The 19,291-nt window shown below is 37.8% G+C and overlaps 2 protein-coding genes across 5 annotated transcripts; one reads left to right on the top strand and one right to left on the bottom strand.

Annotated features, from left to right (window-relative positions):
* Nucleotides 1-1,983: 1,983 nt before the first annotated feature.
* Nucleotides 1,984-15,821, bottom strand: LOC122055532 (protein MODIFIED TRANSPORT TO THE VACUOLE 1-like). Of its 4 annotated transcripts, none has more exons than XR_006132890.1 (4): nt 15,655-15,821; nt 15,267-15,546; nt 14,075-14,823; nt 1,984-2,857 (listed from the first exon to the last, which is right to left on the bottom strand). XR_006132890.1 is itself a non-coding variant. In XM_042617005.1 (3 exons), the coding sequence occupies exons 2-3, from the start codon at nt 15,471-15,473 to the stop codon at nt 14,608-14,610; spliced, it is 423 nt and encodes a 140-aa protein (XP_042472939.1). In that variant the 5' UTR covers nt 15,474-15,546; nt 15,655-15,821; the 3' UTR covers nt 13,765-14,607. The 4 variants fall into 4 exon arrangements, 1 of the variants encoding a protein (XP_042472939.1); XR_006132888.1 differs by having other exon boundaries at nt 1,987-2,842; XR_006132889.1 differs by having other exon boundaries at nt 1,988-2,842; nt 15,267-15,456.
* Nucleotides 15,822-16,068: 247 nt separating this feature from the next.
* Nucleotides 16,069-18,628, top strand: LOC122055533 (40S ribosomal protein S26-1-like). The gene is made up of 5 exons (XM_042617007.1): nt 16,069-16,132; nt 16,208-16,300; nt 16,458-16,542; nt 16,621-16,751; nt 18,301-18,628. Exons 1-5 carry the CDS (start codon nt 16,130-16,132, stop codon nt 18,379-18,381), a joined length of 393 nt encoding a protein of 130 aa, XP_042472941.1. The 5' UTR covers nt 16,069-16,129; the 3' UTR covers nt 18,382-18,628.
* The last annotated feature ends 663 nt before the right edge of the window (nt 18,629-19,291 follow it).

Consider the following 19,291-nt stretch of genomic DNA (forward strand, 5'->3'; position numbering starts at 1 on the left):
TTATTTTTTCATATTCGTTGGTCATGTTATGTTTTAAATTTATATATTCGAGATGGATTAAAAAATTTAAAAAATTATATTAAACCAATTAGAATTGTAATTTTTTTATTTATGGTTACATCCATCTATAATGGAACAATGAAATAGGTTTTGAAAAATTAATGGAATGAGATCTAAAATTTTTTCACATGATTAAAATTTTTTCTAATATAGTATTAGTTTAAAAAAAAAGGTAGATCCGCTACCTTAGCGGCCCCCCTAGTGCCGGCCCCACGGATATGGAGGGAGGTTCATGCAGGTACACAGGCAAGTATTAGTTTTAAATGAAGGTATTAATAATGAATTTTATCTTTTTACACATTAGCTATGAAAATTAAATGGTAAAAATATTTTTATTTTATTCTCGAAATTTATTTAATTACATTTGCTTTACATCCTAGATTAAATTAGAAATTTTACAAGAACATTTATATTATATGATATTAAAATTTACATTTGCGTTAGATCCTAGATTAAATTAGATTTTTCTTCTCGTTATCCAATTAATATTATATATAATATTAGAATTTATTCATATGATATTTATAATCAATATTATGAAACATAAATTAATATTTCTAAAATACAACAAACTACTAGTAATAATTTAAAACTTACAAAAGCACAACTTTTATTAAAAGAATGGACGAAATGTCCACAAGAATCCTCAAGTTCTATATAGGAACTTGAGAATTATTTTACGACTTCTTTTGATTTTAATGAAACATATAGTAAAATTTTCAATATCTTAAAGTGATGGTCACAGAAGGCTCAAAGCTTTCCCGTCATTTTCGTGATCGCCAAAGAAATTTTAGCTTGTCCGGTGCCAATTGTTATTGTGGAACAGATGTTCAATACTGGCGGTAACATATTAGATGGACGACGATCAACTTTGTCTCCCAACTCATTAGAAGTCCAAGTATTACTCAACGATGGGACCAAAGCCGAGAAGAATCCAAGGAATGCAACTTTCAGATGACGATGTTGAAGATTTTGATATCGAAGGAACGAATACAACAAGAACGGAAAATGAAAGTAAGTAACAATGTCATTTTCAAATATAAAAGGGGAAAAATGTAAAAGAACTACATGAGTTTTGAATCCCCTATACCCTAGGGGGATACGTAGACAACTTAAATGAGTGCAAGCTCTTTTTTAAATAAATTTTAAATTTTAAATTCTTTAATATAATAATTTTGAACTGTGACGAACTGTGAACTAGTGATTCTGAATCGTGAATCGTAACTGTCTTGGACAGTTAAGGTTACGAGTCGACCTGTTCAAAGATTCTGAATCGTCGATTCCAAATCGTGGCTAGATCTATCTGCACATACCTGTGCAGAGCTGAATTCACGTCAGGTGAGTGTTGAATTCAAGCCAAACAACGCCAAAATCAATATAACTTTAACCAAGTTGCTAGCATCCAAAGAGGAGTATTGAAAGAAAAGGGCAAACTTTAGAACCCTAGGGTCCCAAAATGTGTTCTAAAAGAAAATGACATAATCCTCATATAAAAGATGACACCTTAGATCCTAATTGGCATCCAAACGGAAAAGAACACAAGACCTCAGATCTATAAAAAGCAATAAAGACAAGGGCATAACTCCTCAAAAATTAAGAAAAGCCTAGCACCCAATACATTCTGAAGGAAAAAAAAAGACCCTGAATCTACCAAGACCAAGGATCCCAAGAGATATAACAAAATAACATAAGTACTAAAACCTGACGTCACCTAAAGGCAAGTCAAGAATCCAAAGAGGTCAGAGGTGTATTGAAATAAAAAGGACATAAAGCCTTGAATCTACAAAGATTAAGAGTGTATTTCCCACCGAGACAAACAACTCAAGAAATAAAGTGACGGAAATATTTTCTCAGCGGTACTTAATTCTAAAAAGAAATCCTAAAGAAAATAGCACAAAATCTGAGGCACATGTAAGCATCTGGGCAAGAGTTAAAGTTGGGGTGTCAAAGACCTGAGTCTCAGATTGAGGTAGGAAAAGGTCTAAATCAGGCTTGAATGCCGAGGTTCAAAGAATTGACAATGGAAGGTAGATAATTGAGTTTAAGAGAAAGAACAAATTGAATTGCAAAAACAAAGCAAGGGTGCAAGAAATATTAAGAAATAGTCTAGATCAATTGTTGCTAAGAGTGAGTTCTTATGCACAGCAGGTTTTGAAATGAAAAGACTTGAAAAGTGTAAACCAACAAAGAGTTAAGTTATTTTTTCCCCCTCACCTATAACAGTCTTGTTTTTCTCTTTCAATCTCTCTGCTAGGAATTTGGTCTACTGCTTCAGTGGTAGATCGTAGTTGTCAAACTGACAGACATCCTCTTCAAAAGTTTTATTGTCACGGCCCTCTTGCATCTCTGATCAGTACGTGCTCTATGATAGGGTTTGTTTGAATTTCCTGGACCATGCTTGTTGAACAATGTGTTGGTTTAGCTCTCTCTTGTGAACATACTCCAAGTCTCTACAACTTTGTTGTGCTTGGCTGCTTGAATTTGTAAGGCCTCTTTAGGTCAAAGGAAGCTTTCTTCTGAGTATGAAGATTGATTTGGAGAGCATGGTTGATCAAGGTTAATCGAACATTGCGGGAGATGAGTTGTTGGCTCTCATTTCTGCACTTGATACTTTAGCGAATGCTCCGCACTCTCTTGCTTGTGCAAGTTAAAGTCAAGTTCTCAACCTGCTCCTTTAGAAGTCCACTTCAGTTGCCTCAGGCTCTTTTCCTTTCAGCTCAACATTTTATCCTGTAGCTTGTTGATGCATGCTAACTTTTCAGACATACTTGAGGACAGTCATCTGCGCATGGAAAAACTGAACTAAGAGCTTAGAACAGTAAAAGATTAAGTCAGCAGAAGAGGGAGGCCAAGAAGCTTAGGGCTAGATTTGACAACATTGCCCCATTAAAATAATTCCTGACCATCTTAAAACTCTTCCATGGCTTGCCAATATCGATCTGAGTCTCCCACTTGGTGAAGCATTTTGTCTCGTGTTGTTGTAAAATGGTTAAGGCACCAATATTATAGAGGTGAAGGGCATCCAAGTGAGATTGAGGCTTTCTGCATGGTCTTAGCCATTTCAGGAAGACATACCTTCCTCTAATTGTTCAAAGGCCTCAAAACAGTGACTAGAAGGAGATTTAAGAAAAATCCCAGGTATCCTGGAGCTAATATAAGCAGCCTGAGGTGAGATGGTATAGTCATAGTGGCAGAATAGCCGCCTACCAATTTCAAGTCTATTTGTCTCGGGTAGGAAAATTGTATGTAATGCCAAGAGTTTGGGGAGAATTGACTAGAGACGAGCTTCGAAAAATTCAACAAAGATGAGCAACAGTGGAAAAAGAAATCGGAGTCTGGCTTCGAAGACTTGATGGAAAATTGTGAGGCATTACAAGAGGTAGGAACTCGGGATACTTATGCCTCAATTTCTCAAATTTTGATGCACTGATGGTGGTAGACTTAGCACGAACTTTCTCTTAGGCAAGCTTTTGCTTGACTGATGCAGGATGAGCATAGGAGGATCCAATCTTCAATCGGTCATAACTTTTGACCAAAATATCGGATTGAGGTTTCGTTTGCGCTCACACATAGCTCTTTTATCTCTATATTTGTTATGGATGGAACCTCTAACCGCCAAATTTCAGATCCAAAAAATACCATGTAGGACCTTTTTGGAGGATCCGAATATTTTTTTTACTATTTTTAGTAATTTCTATTTTTATGGTATTTTTGATATGTGGGTATTTATGGGTCATAGGTTGTCTATATAAGCATTCAGTTTAGCTGTTTGAAGGATTATCTTGATTATTGAAAAAACTTTCCTTTTTGGTTAAAACCTAAGACGACGACTTTCTCTTCGTTTTTTTTTTCGAATTCTCTTCTTGTTTTCTCGACAAATCATGTTTCTCCTTAGCTCGCAGGACAATCGTTATCACGCCCAACATTAGTTGGAATTAGAGCACATTATATCCAATGGAAGGTCGGCATGGTCGTGGTCACGGTCACAACAATAGGCCGATTCTGATTGAGGAAGCCACCGTGGCCGAAGCGTTCAGGACATGATGATTGAGGAATTACAGAGACAAGTTTTATTCAAGCATCTAGTGACGTGAAACCTTGAAGATCGAAGATCTCAAATCGTGAATTTGAGTCTACCTTCGAGAATCCTTATCACCATCGAGCTACAAATCGGGAATGCCTTGGTCAAGAGGAGCATTATGGAGACCTCGATTTTCGGGTTGATTTACCCGAATTTTTTGGTACGTTACAAGAAGAGGGCTTCGTTGATTGGATCAACAAAGTAGAGCAAATTTTTAAGTATAAGGAAGTTGATGAAGGTGAAGTTTATTTCCATCAGACTCACGGGTCGAGCATTGACGTAGTGGGAGTAGTTACGGCGCTCACGAGACACGCAGGGAAAATCCAAAATAACTGATTGGAAGAAGATGAAGAAGAAGATGAGGGGGCACTTCCTTTCGGTTACACTCAAACTCTATTTCAACGACTTCACGCGTTGAGACAAGGCCCGAGATAGGTCGACGATTATACGGATGATTCTACTAGTTGGTTGCTTAGAATGATTTATTTGAGACGGAGGAGCAGATGGTGGCACGCTACTTAAGGGGGGTTGCAGTGACCCTTGTAAAATGTCCTAGCCACTGATGATCAGTTACTGACCGAAGTGCAGCAGCTGCTAGCATATTTTGATGAGTTGATTTTATAGGATCTTCCTTCTTGGTTACCACTTATGCGAGATATCCGACATTAGATTGATTATTTCGGGGTTGAATTTGCCTAATTGACAAACATATCGCCTCAATCCCAAGGAGGCCAAAGAATTACAGCAGGTGGGGAATTATTGGAGAAGGGTTATATCCGTGAGAGCATGAGCCTATATGCAGTTTTTGCCCTACTAGTGTCGAAGAAAGTTGGTTCCTGGTGTATGTGTTAACAACCGAGCCATTATAAAATTACAATTAAGTACAGGTTTCCAATTTTACGCTTGAATGACATGTTGGATCAACTATCTGGTTCTAGGGTCTTCTCAAAAATTGCTACACAAGATCAGAATAAGGCGATAGAAGACAACATTCAAGACACAACATGGGCTATATGAGTGGATGATCATACCTTTTGGATTGTTCAACGCGCCCAACATATTCATGAGGTTTATGCATCAGATCTTGCAGTCTTTTACGAGAAGGTTTGTGGTGGTCTACTTTGATGACATCCTCATATACAGTTCGACAGAAGCATCGCACTTTGATCACCTTGGTGCTGTTTTTGAAACTCTAAAGATGGAGTGATTATTTGTCAACAAGAAGAAGTGTTCTTTTTTTACGACCTCGGTAACTTTTCTTGATTTTATTGTGTCTACCGATGGTGTTCACACAAATCAATCGAAGATAAACGTAGTCTTGGAGTGGCCTCAGCCAAAGACCTTGCACGATGTCAAAAGTTTCCACGAATTGACTTCTTTTATAATTGGTTCATCAAAAATTTCAGCACTTTAATTGCTCCCATTACCGAGAGTCTCAAGTGACGTAATTTCAAGTGGTCTGGAGAGGCAAAGGCTAACTTCCAACTAGTAAGCAGAAGATGACCGAGGCACCAATTCTGACACTTCCTGATATTGACCAAGTATTCGGGGTCAATTATGATGCATTCGACATTGGTATAGGCGTCGAGTTGCTTTCTTCAATGAGAAGTTGTCCGGATCCAAGAAGAATTATTCTATCTATGACTTGGAGTTCTATGCCATTATTTAGTCCTTGAAGCATTAACGTCACTACGAAGGAGTTCATTCTGTTTACTGATCATGAAGCTTTGAATTTCATCGATGGTTAACACAAGCTGAGTAAGTGGTATGCCAAGTGAGTGACTTATTTGCAAGAGTTCATTTTTATGCTGAGACACCAAGTAGGGAACCTGAACCATATTGCAGATGCGCTGAACCGTCGCTCTTCATTACTTACCACCATAAGTACCAAAGTTGCAGACTTCGAGGTTTTTGCAGACATGTACGCTAACCCTTTATATGGATGGATATTTTAGGAGATACACAACAGTCGTCATTATGATTTTGTTTTACATAATGAATATTTGTTTCGTGGATTACAGTTGTGTGTTCCAATTGTTCGTTGAGGCAGCAGATTATCAGTGAAAGTGAGCTAGTGAGCTTCATAATGAAGGGCACTTCAGTCGTGACAAAACACGAGCTCTTATCTCTCCTAATTTTTATTGACCCAAGTTAACTATTCATGTAACTCGCTTTGTTGACCGATGCTATCTATGCCAATGGTCTATGGGTATTCTCACCAATGCGGACTTGTACACTCCTTTACCTGTTTCTGAAGCTCCTTTGTTTGATGCCACCATGGATTTTGTATTAGGACTACCCCGCACCCAACGAACCTCGAATTCTAATCTTGTTTTGGTTGACAGATTTTCAAAGATGACACATTTTGTACGTTGCAAGAAGACTATGGATGCTATCTAGATTACCCATTTCTATTTCAAGGAGATCGTGTGTTTACATAACATTACTCGATCCATGACTTCAGATGGTGATACCAAGTTCATCAGTCATTTCTGGAAGAGCTTCAAGGGAAAACTAATAACACTATTGAATTTTAGCGGTGCCTACCACCCTAGACAAATGTTCAGAGATGGTGAATCGAAGTTTAGGATCTTCTAAGATGTCTAACAGTGGGACTTGGCATTATCTCAAGCAGAGTTTGTCTATAACAAATCAAGAAACAAAACCACAGGTTTGAGTCCTTTTGAAATTATCTATTGGCGAAACCTATCCAAGAATCTGGACTTAGACCCTGTTCCACGTGTAGGACGATTTAGTCAAAAAGCAGATGAGATGGCAAAGCATCTCCGGGGGCATTCATAAAGTGAAATTGGCAATTTTTGAGAGCAATACCAAGAACAAGACTTGGAGTGATAGTCATCGTCGTCAGGTACTTTTTGAAGTGAAAGATTTTGTCTGGCTATATTAACTCGTAATCGTTTCCCTGTTGATGGGTATAATAAGCTGAAGGATCGAAAGATTAAACTATGTGAGATACTGCAAAAGATCAACAACAATGTGTTGCGCCTTCCAAGTCATTTGAAGACTTATGATGTTTTCAATGTGAAGCACTTGACTCTTATTCTATGAATACTAATGATACTATTACGAACTTAAGGACGAGTTCTTTTCAACTCGGGTGACTGATGCAGGACCAATATAGAAGGACCCAATTTTCAACTGGTTATAACTTTTGACTCAGATATCGGATCGAGACTCTGTTTGTGCTCACACGTAGCTCTTTCAAAGATATACATTTGTTACGGGTGGAACCCGTAACCGCCAAGTTTTGAGTCTGAAAAATATTGTTTAGGACCTTTTCAGAGGATCGGAACATCTTTTTTACTATATTTAGTAATTTCTATTTTTATGGTATTTAGGATATTTTTGGTATGTCAGGTATTTATGGGTTAGAGTTTGTCTATATAAGCGTCCTGTTTAGTTGTTTAAGGGATTATCTTGATTATTGAATAGACTTTCCTTTTGGAGTAAAAACAAGAGACTTTCGAATTCTCTTCTTGTTTTCTCCACAAATCCTCCTTCTCCTTAGCCCATGAGATAATCTCTATCCCGTCCAGTGTTATTAACCTAGGTTGCACATTCAAAATCATAGAGGAACAATTACTTCAGGATGTTCTATCAAAGCAAGTTTAGAGAAGCTTAGGAAAAGTAAAATAGTATAACCAAATGGGGATTAGTTCAACCAAAGTGAAGATATGATAAGCAAAGTTAAAAGAAAAGATACTATATCGAGCAATCCACCCGAAGTGAACTAGCTATGAACCCAATTAAGTTTTTCACAAAGAGGCAAGTATGAAAGCTAAAAGGTTAGTAAGTAACTGTTGGACTCCGTGGTTGTTTTGATGTGATCAACCAAGTTAGTTAGGTCTTGTTTGTATTTGATCCCTGTGTCTAAGTGTGCAGGAACTTAAGAGCGTAGGAAGTCGAGCGGAAGACGCAACTAGCTAGAAGGACGACACGGGAAGGGAACCGACGGGTTCGATGCGTCCGAAGGACGAGAGAGCTGTGGAAGAGTACACCGGTGGACGAGAAGAACGTGCGCGACATTCGAGGAACATAAAGCCGGGACGGAAGCCTGCTCGAGGAAAAGGCCGGAAATTGAGTTCGGGTGAGCCCTATTTCGATTGGCCACAATCACCCAATCAATCGGAGCTTCGGAAGGAGAAAGGAAGCCAAAAGGAACTGAAGAAGCTAGCCAGAGGCGCCTCAGACCCAGTCCGAGGCACCTCCAAGGCCATTTGACGCGCCTCAGACCCAGTAAAACTTGTCGTTTACAATCGGATAAAGTTTTATCCGGTCAAACTGCTTGGAGGCGCCTTAGACCTTCGAGATAGGATTTCCAGAAGCTATTTAAAGGCCCCTAGAGCTAGGAAATATTCATTCATTCAAGCAATCAACTTTGTAATCAATTCCTAGCAACTAGTGAGCGTTCTAAGTGTAAAAAGGCTTCTCCGCCTACAGTGAAGGAGACTCTGCTAGTGGAGTTGTTCAACCGCCTTGGATTAACAACCGTCTTGGTTGTAACCAAGTCAACTTCTGGTCTCCCTTTCTTTTCTGTTATTTCATTATTTTTATAATTGATATTATTTTAATTTGAAAGCCTTGAGGAGGGTATAATATTATTTTGCAGGCAATTCACCCCCCTCTTGCCGGCCCCGCTGCACCAACAAGTGGTATCCGAGCCCGACAGCCTCAGAAGGACTAACCGCCGACTGAAGCATAAAGATCATGACAATGGCCGGCGCGAACATTCATCCCCCGAAGTTCGACAGAGACTTCGCTACTTGGAAGCGAAAAATGGAGGTATTTTTTAAAACTGAATTTGATATACTTTTAATAATGAAATATGGATATGCAGCGCCAAAAGATAAAGAAGAGTGCAACTGGACGAAGAAGGAGCAGGCCGATTGCGTGGCTAATGGAAAGGCTGAGTTCCACCTGCTCAACGTTCTGCCGCCTCAGGAGGTAAGTCAGATCGGAAGCTACGATTCCGCGAAAGATCTCTAGGAAAAATTCATGGAACTTCACGAAGGTACCTCCGAAGCGAAGCTTGCAAGACGCGACATCCTCCGGACTCGACTTACGAACCTCCGGATGAACAATGGCGAGAAGGTAGCGCAACTCCAAGCAAGGATTAAGGAGCTAATAACTCAACTAAGCAACCTTGGAGAAGAAGTAACGAACCGAGACTCGATCCGGTACGCACTCAACGCCTTCCCCAGAACTCCAGAATGGGTGTCCTTAGTAGATGCATACTACATCTCTAAAGACTTCGAGGTAAGTACTTTAGAGAATTTGTTTTCTACTTTTGAACTTCACGAATCTCGAGTTGCAGAGCCTAAACAAGTAGAAAAGACGAACCTCAACATTGCCCTACAAGTCGAAAAGGACGATCCCGACTCTGAAGCGTCGATGGACGAAACTGAAGCTGCTCTTCTGGTAAGAAAATTAAATAAGTTCGTTAAAACTAATAAGTTTAAATCGCAGTCGAAGAAACATCAACGGAACAGAAGGACGGTCCGATGCTACAACTGCAACAAGGAAGGGCACATCAAGGATGACTGCCCTAAGTTGAAGAAAAGGTACAAGGAAAAGCCTCAAAGACCAACGTCCTCTATACGCAAGAGTCTGAAGGCTACTTGGGATGATTTTTCATCCTCTGAATCAGAAGCCGAAGCCTTCTCAGGATTAGCACTGATGGCCAACCATCTCTTCGAAGATGACTCAAGCTCAGAGATGAGCATAGATGAAGGGGGAGGAACATCAGAAGAAGAAGAAAACTGCGGCGAAGGGGGAGCATCACTGCTTAAGGTAAGTAAGGTAAGTGATCTCACTCCTACTCAATCATTTCAATTTATCAAATTGCTTACGAAAGATCTAGCAAAATTAGAAAAAGAAAATGCTGAATTAAAATTGAACTTAGCAAAAATATGTCCACTAGAACTGTATGATAATTTAAATTTAGAAAATGAAAAATTAAAAATTGAAAAATAATGCATGCTTAAATAAATTTCCAAAATCGAAATTAAGAATTTATGAAAAATTAAATTGGTACATTAGAAAACATCAGGGATAAATTAGGAAAATTCCTAGAAACTATATACCACCTAAGTTTTTAAATAACCAGGAACCTTTATTGAGTTCCAAAATCCGTTTTAGACTGATTTTTTTTAAATTAAGGCTTTCAAAAGAAAAATTAAACAGATAATTTCTTTTGAGGCTTTGTCTAAGGAAGTGGTTGTTGCTCCAATAACCAATAAAGCCTAGTGCCTCGCCACGACCTAGAAGCCAAAATATTGAAATGAAATGTTTAATTAACTTCTTATTAAAGTATTAAAATTAAAATTAAATAATGCTTTAAAATACTTAGGAAAATATTCTTGCTTAGAATTCTTGCTTGGAAAATCCATAGAACTATTTTTGCCTAAGTTAAAAAGTCTTCTAAAGTTAAAATTTTTTTGGTTTAACTTAAAAATTTTTGCAAAAACTTAAGGAAATCTTAGAAATTTTTTTTTCAAAATCTTAGAAAATCTTAGAATTTTTTTCAATAGAGTTAGAACTTTTTAGAAAATCTTTTTCAAATCTCTTCTTAATTAAACTTAGAATTTATTTTGAAATATTTTGGTATCCCGTTTTTGCTGTGATCAAAGGGGGAGAAATAGGTACAAATTAAGTTTAGGGGGAATTAAAACTAACTTTGGTTAAATTTTTCTTATGCTTTTCAACATTTAGTATTAGAACTAAATTGTATGCTTGTTGCAATTTAGTGTAATTGCAAATTTAGCCTTTAAATGTTAGTTTAGTAATTTTCTTAAAATTACTATTTGTTTGTTTTTACCCTAACTTGAACTTGGGTTGATGCACATCAAAAAGGGGGAGATTGTTAGACTCCGTGGTTGTTTTGGTGTGATCAACCAAGTTAGTTAGGTCCTGTTTGTATTTGATCCCTGTGTCTAAGTGTGCAGGAACTTAGAAGCGCAGGAAGTCGAGCGGAAGACGCAGCTAGCGAGAAGGACGGCACGGGAAGAGAGTCGACGGGCTCGGTGCGTCCGAAGGACGAGAGAGCTGCGAAAGAGTACACCGGTGGACGAGAAAAACGTGCGCAACGTTCGAGGGACGTAAAGCCGAGACGGAAGTCTGCTCGAGGAAAAGGCTGGAAATTGAGTTCGGGTGAACCCTATTTCGGTTAGCCACAATCACGCAATCAATTGAAACTGCGGAAGGAGAAAGGAAGTCAAAAGGAGCTGAAGAAGCTAGCCAGAGGCGCCTCAGACGAATGCTGAAGGCACCTCAGCTGCCTCCACTGTCTGAGGCGCCTCAGACAGCTTGGAGGCGCCTTAGACCCAGTCCGAGGCGCCTTCAAGGCCATTTGAGGCGCCTCAGACCCAGTAAAACTTACCATTTGCAATCGGATAAAGTTTTATCCGGTCAAACTGCTTGGAGGCGCCTTGGACCTTGTTGGAGGCGCCTTGGACCTTCGAGATAGGATTTCCAGGAGCTATTTAAAGACCCCTGGAGTTAGGAAATATTCATTCATTCAAGCAATCAACTTTGTAATCAATTCCTAGCAACTAGTGAGCGTTCTAAGTGTAAAAAGGCTTCTCCGCCTACAGTGAAGGAGACTCTGCTAGTGGAGCTGTTCAACCGCCTTGGATTAACAACCGTCTTGGTTGTAACCAAATCAACTTCTGGTCTCCCTTTTTTTTTTCTGTTATTTCATTATTTTTATAATTGTTATTATTTTAAGTTGAAAGCCTTGAGGAGGGTATAATATTATTTTACAGGTAATTCACCCCCCTCTTACCGGCCCCGCTGCACCAACAGTAACATGTAACAAAAGACTCTGAATTGGAGAGGACTTCCCTAATCGATGGCAAAAGAAATATGTGACAAGAACCAGAGAGTAGGAATCTTCCATAATAGTAAAAGTAGAAGTAAAATTAATATGTGTTTAACTAAAGGTGCACACCTCTATTTTTGAATTTACCTAAGGGCACAATTGTTTTTCACGTATTTTCCAAAATGCCCCTCCCCCTAACCCACTTTGTCCCACTTGTTTCCTCCCAATCAACAGTTGATTAGTAATCGTCTAGTATTTTTTTTTTTGCCAAAATTGTTTAGGGTAATGTTAAATGGCCAGAATCTGGCCACCCAGAATACATGCATGCATGTGTATACATGGACATTTTAGTAATATCATATGTATATATTAATTGCATGCATGCACATGCATGCATTATAATTAGGAGATAAAAATTTCTAACTGGCCAAATTTTGGCCAACAAAATTTACTGAATTGTTTAATGCTCAACAATCGTTGATTGTTGCTCATCATATTCATGCATGCAATGTATGGTTGCATGCAAGGTCACTCGTTTTTAAATCTTTTTTTTGGAATTATGTAATGTTCTTGACGTAATTAATAAATGTATTTTTTTTCTTCCCCATGCAACATTGAGCATGATCATTCATTTTCAAACTTTTATTTGTTGAATTATATAATTCACAAGTATTCTACCACATATATGTGTGTGCATAACCGCAGTCCAACCATTTGGAGAATTGTAGATGGCATGTCAAGCGATAAATTTTTCCATCGGCATAGCCATGCCTTCGGTGCCAGAGTGCCCCAGAGGTCGCGGCGACGTGTTGTGCTAGCCTGACAACGCCTCCAGATGCATTGCGCTGGCTTGACGACGCCTCCAGTTGCATTGCACTAGCTTGGAGGCCGGTCTGAAGGCGTTGCGTCGGCCTTGCGACGCGTCACGGCACGAAATAGGTGAGCAGAATAATAGGTGCAAAGTTTTAAATTAAGTTAATAATTTTAATCAACTCCTAGCTATAATTGAGATAATTTAAATAAGCTTAATTAAAGCATAACAAAATCATCTCATTAATTTAATATATATATAGATATTTTATAAAATATTTTATTTTTTATTATTTAGATTAAATTTTTTATTTTTAGTTAATATATTTTATATCTAAAAAATACTGAAACTATGTCGGCACGACATGATACGATACTGAAACTGTATCGTTCCGGTTAGAGACTGAAACCTCACACGGGTCGAGATTTTAAACCTTGGTAAAAAACACTTAGTCTAACATACTTACTCGAAAATAATATGTTTTTCTAGCACTAGCAAGGCTCAAACTAGAAAAATGTCATGTTAGCAATAGGAGAAAGAGCAAGCAAGTTATTAGGATTGAGATCTAACATAAAAGCGATCAGGTTCATTGGATCAAATTGTAGGGCTAAAGCATAAAATCATGAAACCTTACAATTTAACCAAATTAACTTTTTGAAAAAAAAAAAGCCTTATTTGATAAATAAAATTTATAGAATGTATTGAATTCCATTAACAAACAGCATTATGAACATTCAAAAATTTCCTTGGTTATAATGTTAATAACCCATAATAAACATCATTCATATAGTAAGCATATATAAAGTGTAGTTTTTTATGTAATAAGCAATAAGTTCTATCAAGTAAATGCTAATGACAAACAAACTAAAATAAATATCTGTACTTAAAAGTTAAAACGGGTTTTCATGAATTGAAAATTACCTCTTATATGATATAATAAAGAAAGCGAAATCTACTTTTGATGAATGTCACTGCTTAGGAATACAGTGGAAAAGTTAGATATGATCCTTGGAACATGAAAACCCAATCAAATTTAGCTCCTAAGATACTGATCGTCTAGCCCAGTTAGTGTAGCTTCTACTATCTTTAAATTTTAAGGTCCAGATTACTCAAAAAACTATGTCAAGATGAATGAATAGCATGATGATTAAAACTGTGAAGATACTCTTATCCATAAAAATTAATAATAAGAGTTTCTATGGGTGTGCATTAAACTAAAAAAATAGACCCAGAACTTGTATGCAAAATAATCAGCATATTGAACAAGTGTCATCTAGCTAACCTGCCACAATTGAGATTTGAGCTTCATCTCTAAGGCATGACTCATAGCCAATCCATCCAATTTTGCAGCCTCCAAAAGAAAAACTTGCAGAGCATCACAAGTTGGTTGTAAACGAACACCACCAGATGTGACAATTGTTTCCAAAAGTCTTCCCTCATGACTCTTAACCCCACTATTACTTGAAGTTGTGTCCTCACTTCCTGCAGAGGTGGGAACACTCAGCGTTGAATTAGAAACCCATGTCCCAGAATTTCTTCCTGACACCCCAGAAGCATCCTGGCTTTCTGTCCGGTATTCAATCCCTTGATAATCATTACGATTGTCTATTTCTGTCGTTAGAGACCTTCAAAGATTTGGACTCCTATAACTGCCAGTATCGTCCTTTCCTGACAAGTGGGCAGCAGCTATGGTGTTTAGTCTGTGCTTGATGGTGGCGCTACCAAGACCTACCACTTCACTGACAAATGATCTTTTCTCTTCAGCAGGAACCTCAAAATTTGTATTACCAAAGCCTTGGATGCGCTTATTAAGACCTACTGGTGTAATTGTCTTGTTCTCATCAGATGCAAAGACAGCAGCAATGGCCTCGTGAGCAGTTTCCCGAACAGCTTATTAAGGGCATCCCCTTTAAGGGGATCTAGCTCACCTTTATAATGGAACAGTTGACAAATCACTGTAGAATGCCTTTGCATTTCCCTCCTGAACTCATTTCCAGATTTTCTCACTGCATACTTGATCAGCCGAAGAACCTTGTGACAGTAAAATGCAAAATAAATATTCATCATAGTGTCAATAAATTTATGTATTTCCATTGACAGCGGTTAAATCTAGTAAGACTAGTACTATGCAAATATACAGATAAAGAGAATTTAGATTGCATATTTTCAAAAAATATTGTGCCAGAAAACACAACTATCATTTCATAAAAATGGGCTGTATTGGCTAGGAACTCACACGATCAATCGAGAAATTTTAAAATTATTGTACATACTGCAAAAACATGCCATGGGAAAGAATGGGTTTTAATCTAGAATTAAGATTCCATTTCGTGTCAATTTTAGAAATAGAATTCCATGTTTCATTGTGACGAACATAGTAGAATAAACAACTAATAATGTAGACGTCAGGATTTCTACGATTTTTTGAAAAAGAAATAAAAGCGAAAAAATAAGTGTGCGGCAAGAATTTGTACCTTTTGCTTCACAATTGGGCTTTTTTGATCAAGGCGTTTGAGGATATAATCAGACACCTCCTTCACAATGCCCACGGGAGAAGTACGCAAAAGATCACAAATTTCCTCCAATTTGTAAGCAGGAGTAACCTTATCTTCGTCCGAAGTCACTCCATCAACCATACGAGGCCTCCAATACGTTTCCACCGCTCTGCGGGTTTGATCCATTCGTAAAGAAAACAACCAATTCTTATTCCGCTACACTCACAAAATCAAGATCGCAGCACCAGGAAAACTCAAACTGACAAATAACAGGAGACGGAAAAAAATCAAACACTAATAAGGTACGGAGACGACCATGTAAAAACCCTAAAACACCGAAGTTCCATTCATTCAAACAGCAACTTACGTTAAACGGCCTAATTGAGCAATCCTTCCGACGAAGACAGCGATTGAGAGATGAAATAAATCCCAAAGAATAAATCCAGTGTCCGTGTAGCTGAAATCGAGCAGAGATTTGAAGTAGCAGAGGGAGGAACGAGGAGACGACGGGAGAAAAGAGGAACCGTTCGTTCCAGTCGCGATGCAATCCCCGCCATTCGAATATATATAATTGGAACTCCAAAGCAATTATGAGCTCCAAGAAACAAATTATTTGCCATCAAGAAATGGGTGGCTGTGATGGGAGGCCTCGACTGCATATTAAAATTCGAATTGGACTGGATCCTAAAAGATAAGCTAGAATCTGGCATAAGTCATATCCGTCCAATAAATGATGGACGGCAAGGATGCACCCGTAGGATCTATATATATTTACTTTACGCGACCCTCTGGGTCGCCTCGCTTCGCCGTAACCCTAAGCAGATCGCTCGTCGGCGCCGAAGATGGTACTGATCTGGATTTCTTCTTCTTCTTCTTATTCTTAATCTCATCTGGATCTGTTTTGGTACTCGTTTCTGCAGACTTTCAAACGCAGGAACGGCGGGCGCAACAAGCATGGCCGCGGCCACGTTAACTTCATACGCTGCTCCAACTGTGGAAAGTGCTGCCCCAAGGTGACATCCGCTGGGCCTTCTATTTTAATATGATTTCTTCGTTAGATAATTATAGATGATAAAATCGAAGCGGCATTGGGAATTGTGTTCGTTGGTTTGGTTTTCAAGCGTTTTTGGTAAATATGTCGACTCATTTGATGCTTAATTATTGGTGTAGGACAAAGCAATCAAGAGGTTTCTTGTGAGGAACATAGTAGAGCAGGCAGCCGTGAGGGACGTGCAGGAGGCTTGTGCATATGATGGTGAGCACCAGAGCCTGAATATTTTTTTTGCCGCAATTGCAAAGCTAATTCTACTCTAATTTCCTGAATTCTTTTCAGGATACACACTTCCTAAGCTATACATCAAGGTGCAGTACTGCGTGTCTTGTGCAATTCACTCAAAAGTTGTAAGGGTGAGGTCTCGCACCAATAGAAGGAACCGTGAGCCTCCACAGCGTTTCAGACGACGGGTACCTCTCTGAGGACTTTTGCACTTATTATTTGTGCTTGACTGGACTTTCTTGAGTTAGTGTATTCCTATTTAGTTGTTAATTACACAGTTTTCCGCTTATGAAGTTACAGGTTCCCTTTTAACTTGTATATTTAATCACGCACTAAAGGATCCATTTTTGACAGTAGTGAAATCTTTTTGTGCTTCATTAGCTGCTAGTTAAACATTTGTTTCCAGTATTCTAAAAAATTGCATGTATAATTTAAATGTCTATTTGAGATCCATACTAAGAACATGGTTATTGGCTACTAGGGATCCCATTCCTCAACAATTAATCATTTCATCTTCACAACTTCTTGCTATGCGACTAGTGCAATTAGGAGTGCTTCATGGCCACCCTGTTTATTATTCTTGTCAACTCTTTCAATGATTAGAACATATAACTAATTAAGTAAGTATTTCCCAAGTTAAATATGAGTGCTTTGATAGGTCATTTACTGTATACACTTGAGCTAAATGTTTGTAGCGGGAGTTTTATAGTTGCTCCCCATTATCAAAGATTTAATAGTGCTATCTATCATTTGCATAGTATAATTTCAATGATGCCATTTTCATGTTTTCACCTCCTTTATTATTCAGTTGTCTTAAAGGGATGGGCTTACCGTATCTGCTCGTGAACTCAATCTTGGAACCATCTTTTAGAACTGACAGCGTCATCTATTTTTGTCAGATCTCTACCTTCACTTTTTTTATAGCTCGTTCCTGCAATGGCTCTGTCGTATCATCTATGTCTTTTGATGGTTTCATATCACGATGGGTTGTATTATCTTAAGATGGACTCAATTAGTTGTTTATGAATATCAATTGAGCAGTGCTTTTGTGAGATGCAATGTTATATCCTATTATTGACAAATCTATAACAGATGTGGAAATATATACCAGCAGCTAGTTGGGAAAGCTGAACTGCCAAGGAAACTAATGAGGTTAGGTTTGAAAGAGCTGGGTCAATTTGAGTGAATAATAAGTGTGATTTGACCTAATTGTTTGGAGTTCTATTGAGATGGGTGTAGTTTCAGGTTAGATTGTGCTAAGTTGGTTAAAGTAGTCTGGAAGAGGAGTAGATCCTTCAAGATGAATTGGTCCAAAATTAATTTCAGTAGAGTAGGTTGAGGTGAAGTTAGGTTATGCTTGTTAGATTGAGGTGGAGATAGTTGCTCTGAAGTGATGATCAGACCTTGAATGCTTTTAGAAGTCTTTTTCATGTGACTTAATCGTTTTATATATCTCAGAATGAGTGCCCCTTTCAATGTGGTCTCAACCCTCTTTTCTAGGTCTCAAAAACTAGTGCCTAGCTAATTTTCTGTTGACCATCTCCCTTTTGAATGTGTGCATAATTTTGTGAGGTTAATTATTATTCTCTTTTGGATAACCTTTATGATTATTTGATTGGTATCCGATTTGGTATAATTTCAGTATGCGTTTATATTACTCTGTCCAGAAATGTCACAGAAGTTTCTAATTGGTCGAAACTCCCTGACTCCAGTGAATTTCCCTGTGTGGTCCTGCAGGATGATCAGACAAGGCCTGGCCAAGGACCACCTCGCCCTGCCGGCGCACCTGGATCCGGCCCTGCACCTCCCCGTCCATGATAATTGGCAAAAGGCGAAGCGCCCCTGCCAGCCTTTCCCGTCCATTATGAATGGCTTCGTTGTGTTGGATTTGATATTTTCTTAGAAAAAAATTTGCATTTGATGAGTTATCATTTCTAATCAAACTTTGACTGTCACTCTTCTTTCTGGTTATTCTTGTAGTGTCTTTTCTTGTTTGTTGAACGTCAGTATGAACTCTGCACTTTTTATCTGAACAATGTCATTCTCGTGTGTTTATTTTGTATTATTGTCATTTTAGTTTAACGGAGAATGAGAATAAATTTGCAAAGAGTTCATAATTTTCGTTGCTTTCTAAAGGCTTCTTTCCTGAGTTTATAATGTCACCTTTGGTGTAGTCTAATTAAAATTTTATAAAATAAATTTAACTTTTTTTATTAAACTTTTATCACACGACAATTACAGGAACACTAATGATCTATGTTTGTAAAATCATACTTCTGGATCTAAAAGACAGAATTGATATTGGTCGAACTGTATTGGTAGAAGTTTTTGAAAGGTCATGATTTTTAATTTGGATTGAACCTATAGTATAACAAATTGAAGGCCTCTCAAAGCCTTTAATTTAGATGGAACTAATAATATAACAAATAGAAGTTTTTTAGATTTTTAATTATTGTTTTAATTTAAGTTATTTTTATCTCTCGGTTCTGAGACTATTTAAGTCCTTTAGTTGTTTTTAGTTAATTTTTTTTTATCTTTTTTTTTCTTTAAAATGACAAGTTTTTTTTTGTGTCTAATATTCCAAATAAATAGGTTTGTAGAAGAGTATTGTGTCTGAATAAAAAGGTTTTAATTTAAATTTCTATATGTAATTAGTCATTGCGCATAAATATTGTAAGTGTAATATAATATATGAATGCATATAAATTAGTACCTAAGACTCATGACC

This window comes from Zingiber officinale, chromosome 3B (assembly GCF_018446385.1).
Source record: "Zingiber officinale cultivar Zhangliang chromosome 3B, Zo_v1.1, whole genome shotgun sequence".
Lineage (NCBI taxonomy): Eukaryota > Viridiplantae > Streptophyta > Magnoliopsida > Zingiberales > Zingiberaceae > Zingiber > Zingiber officinale.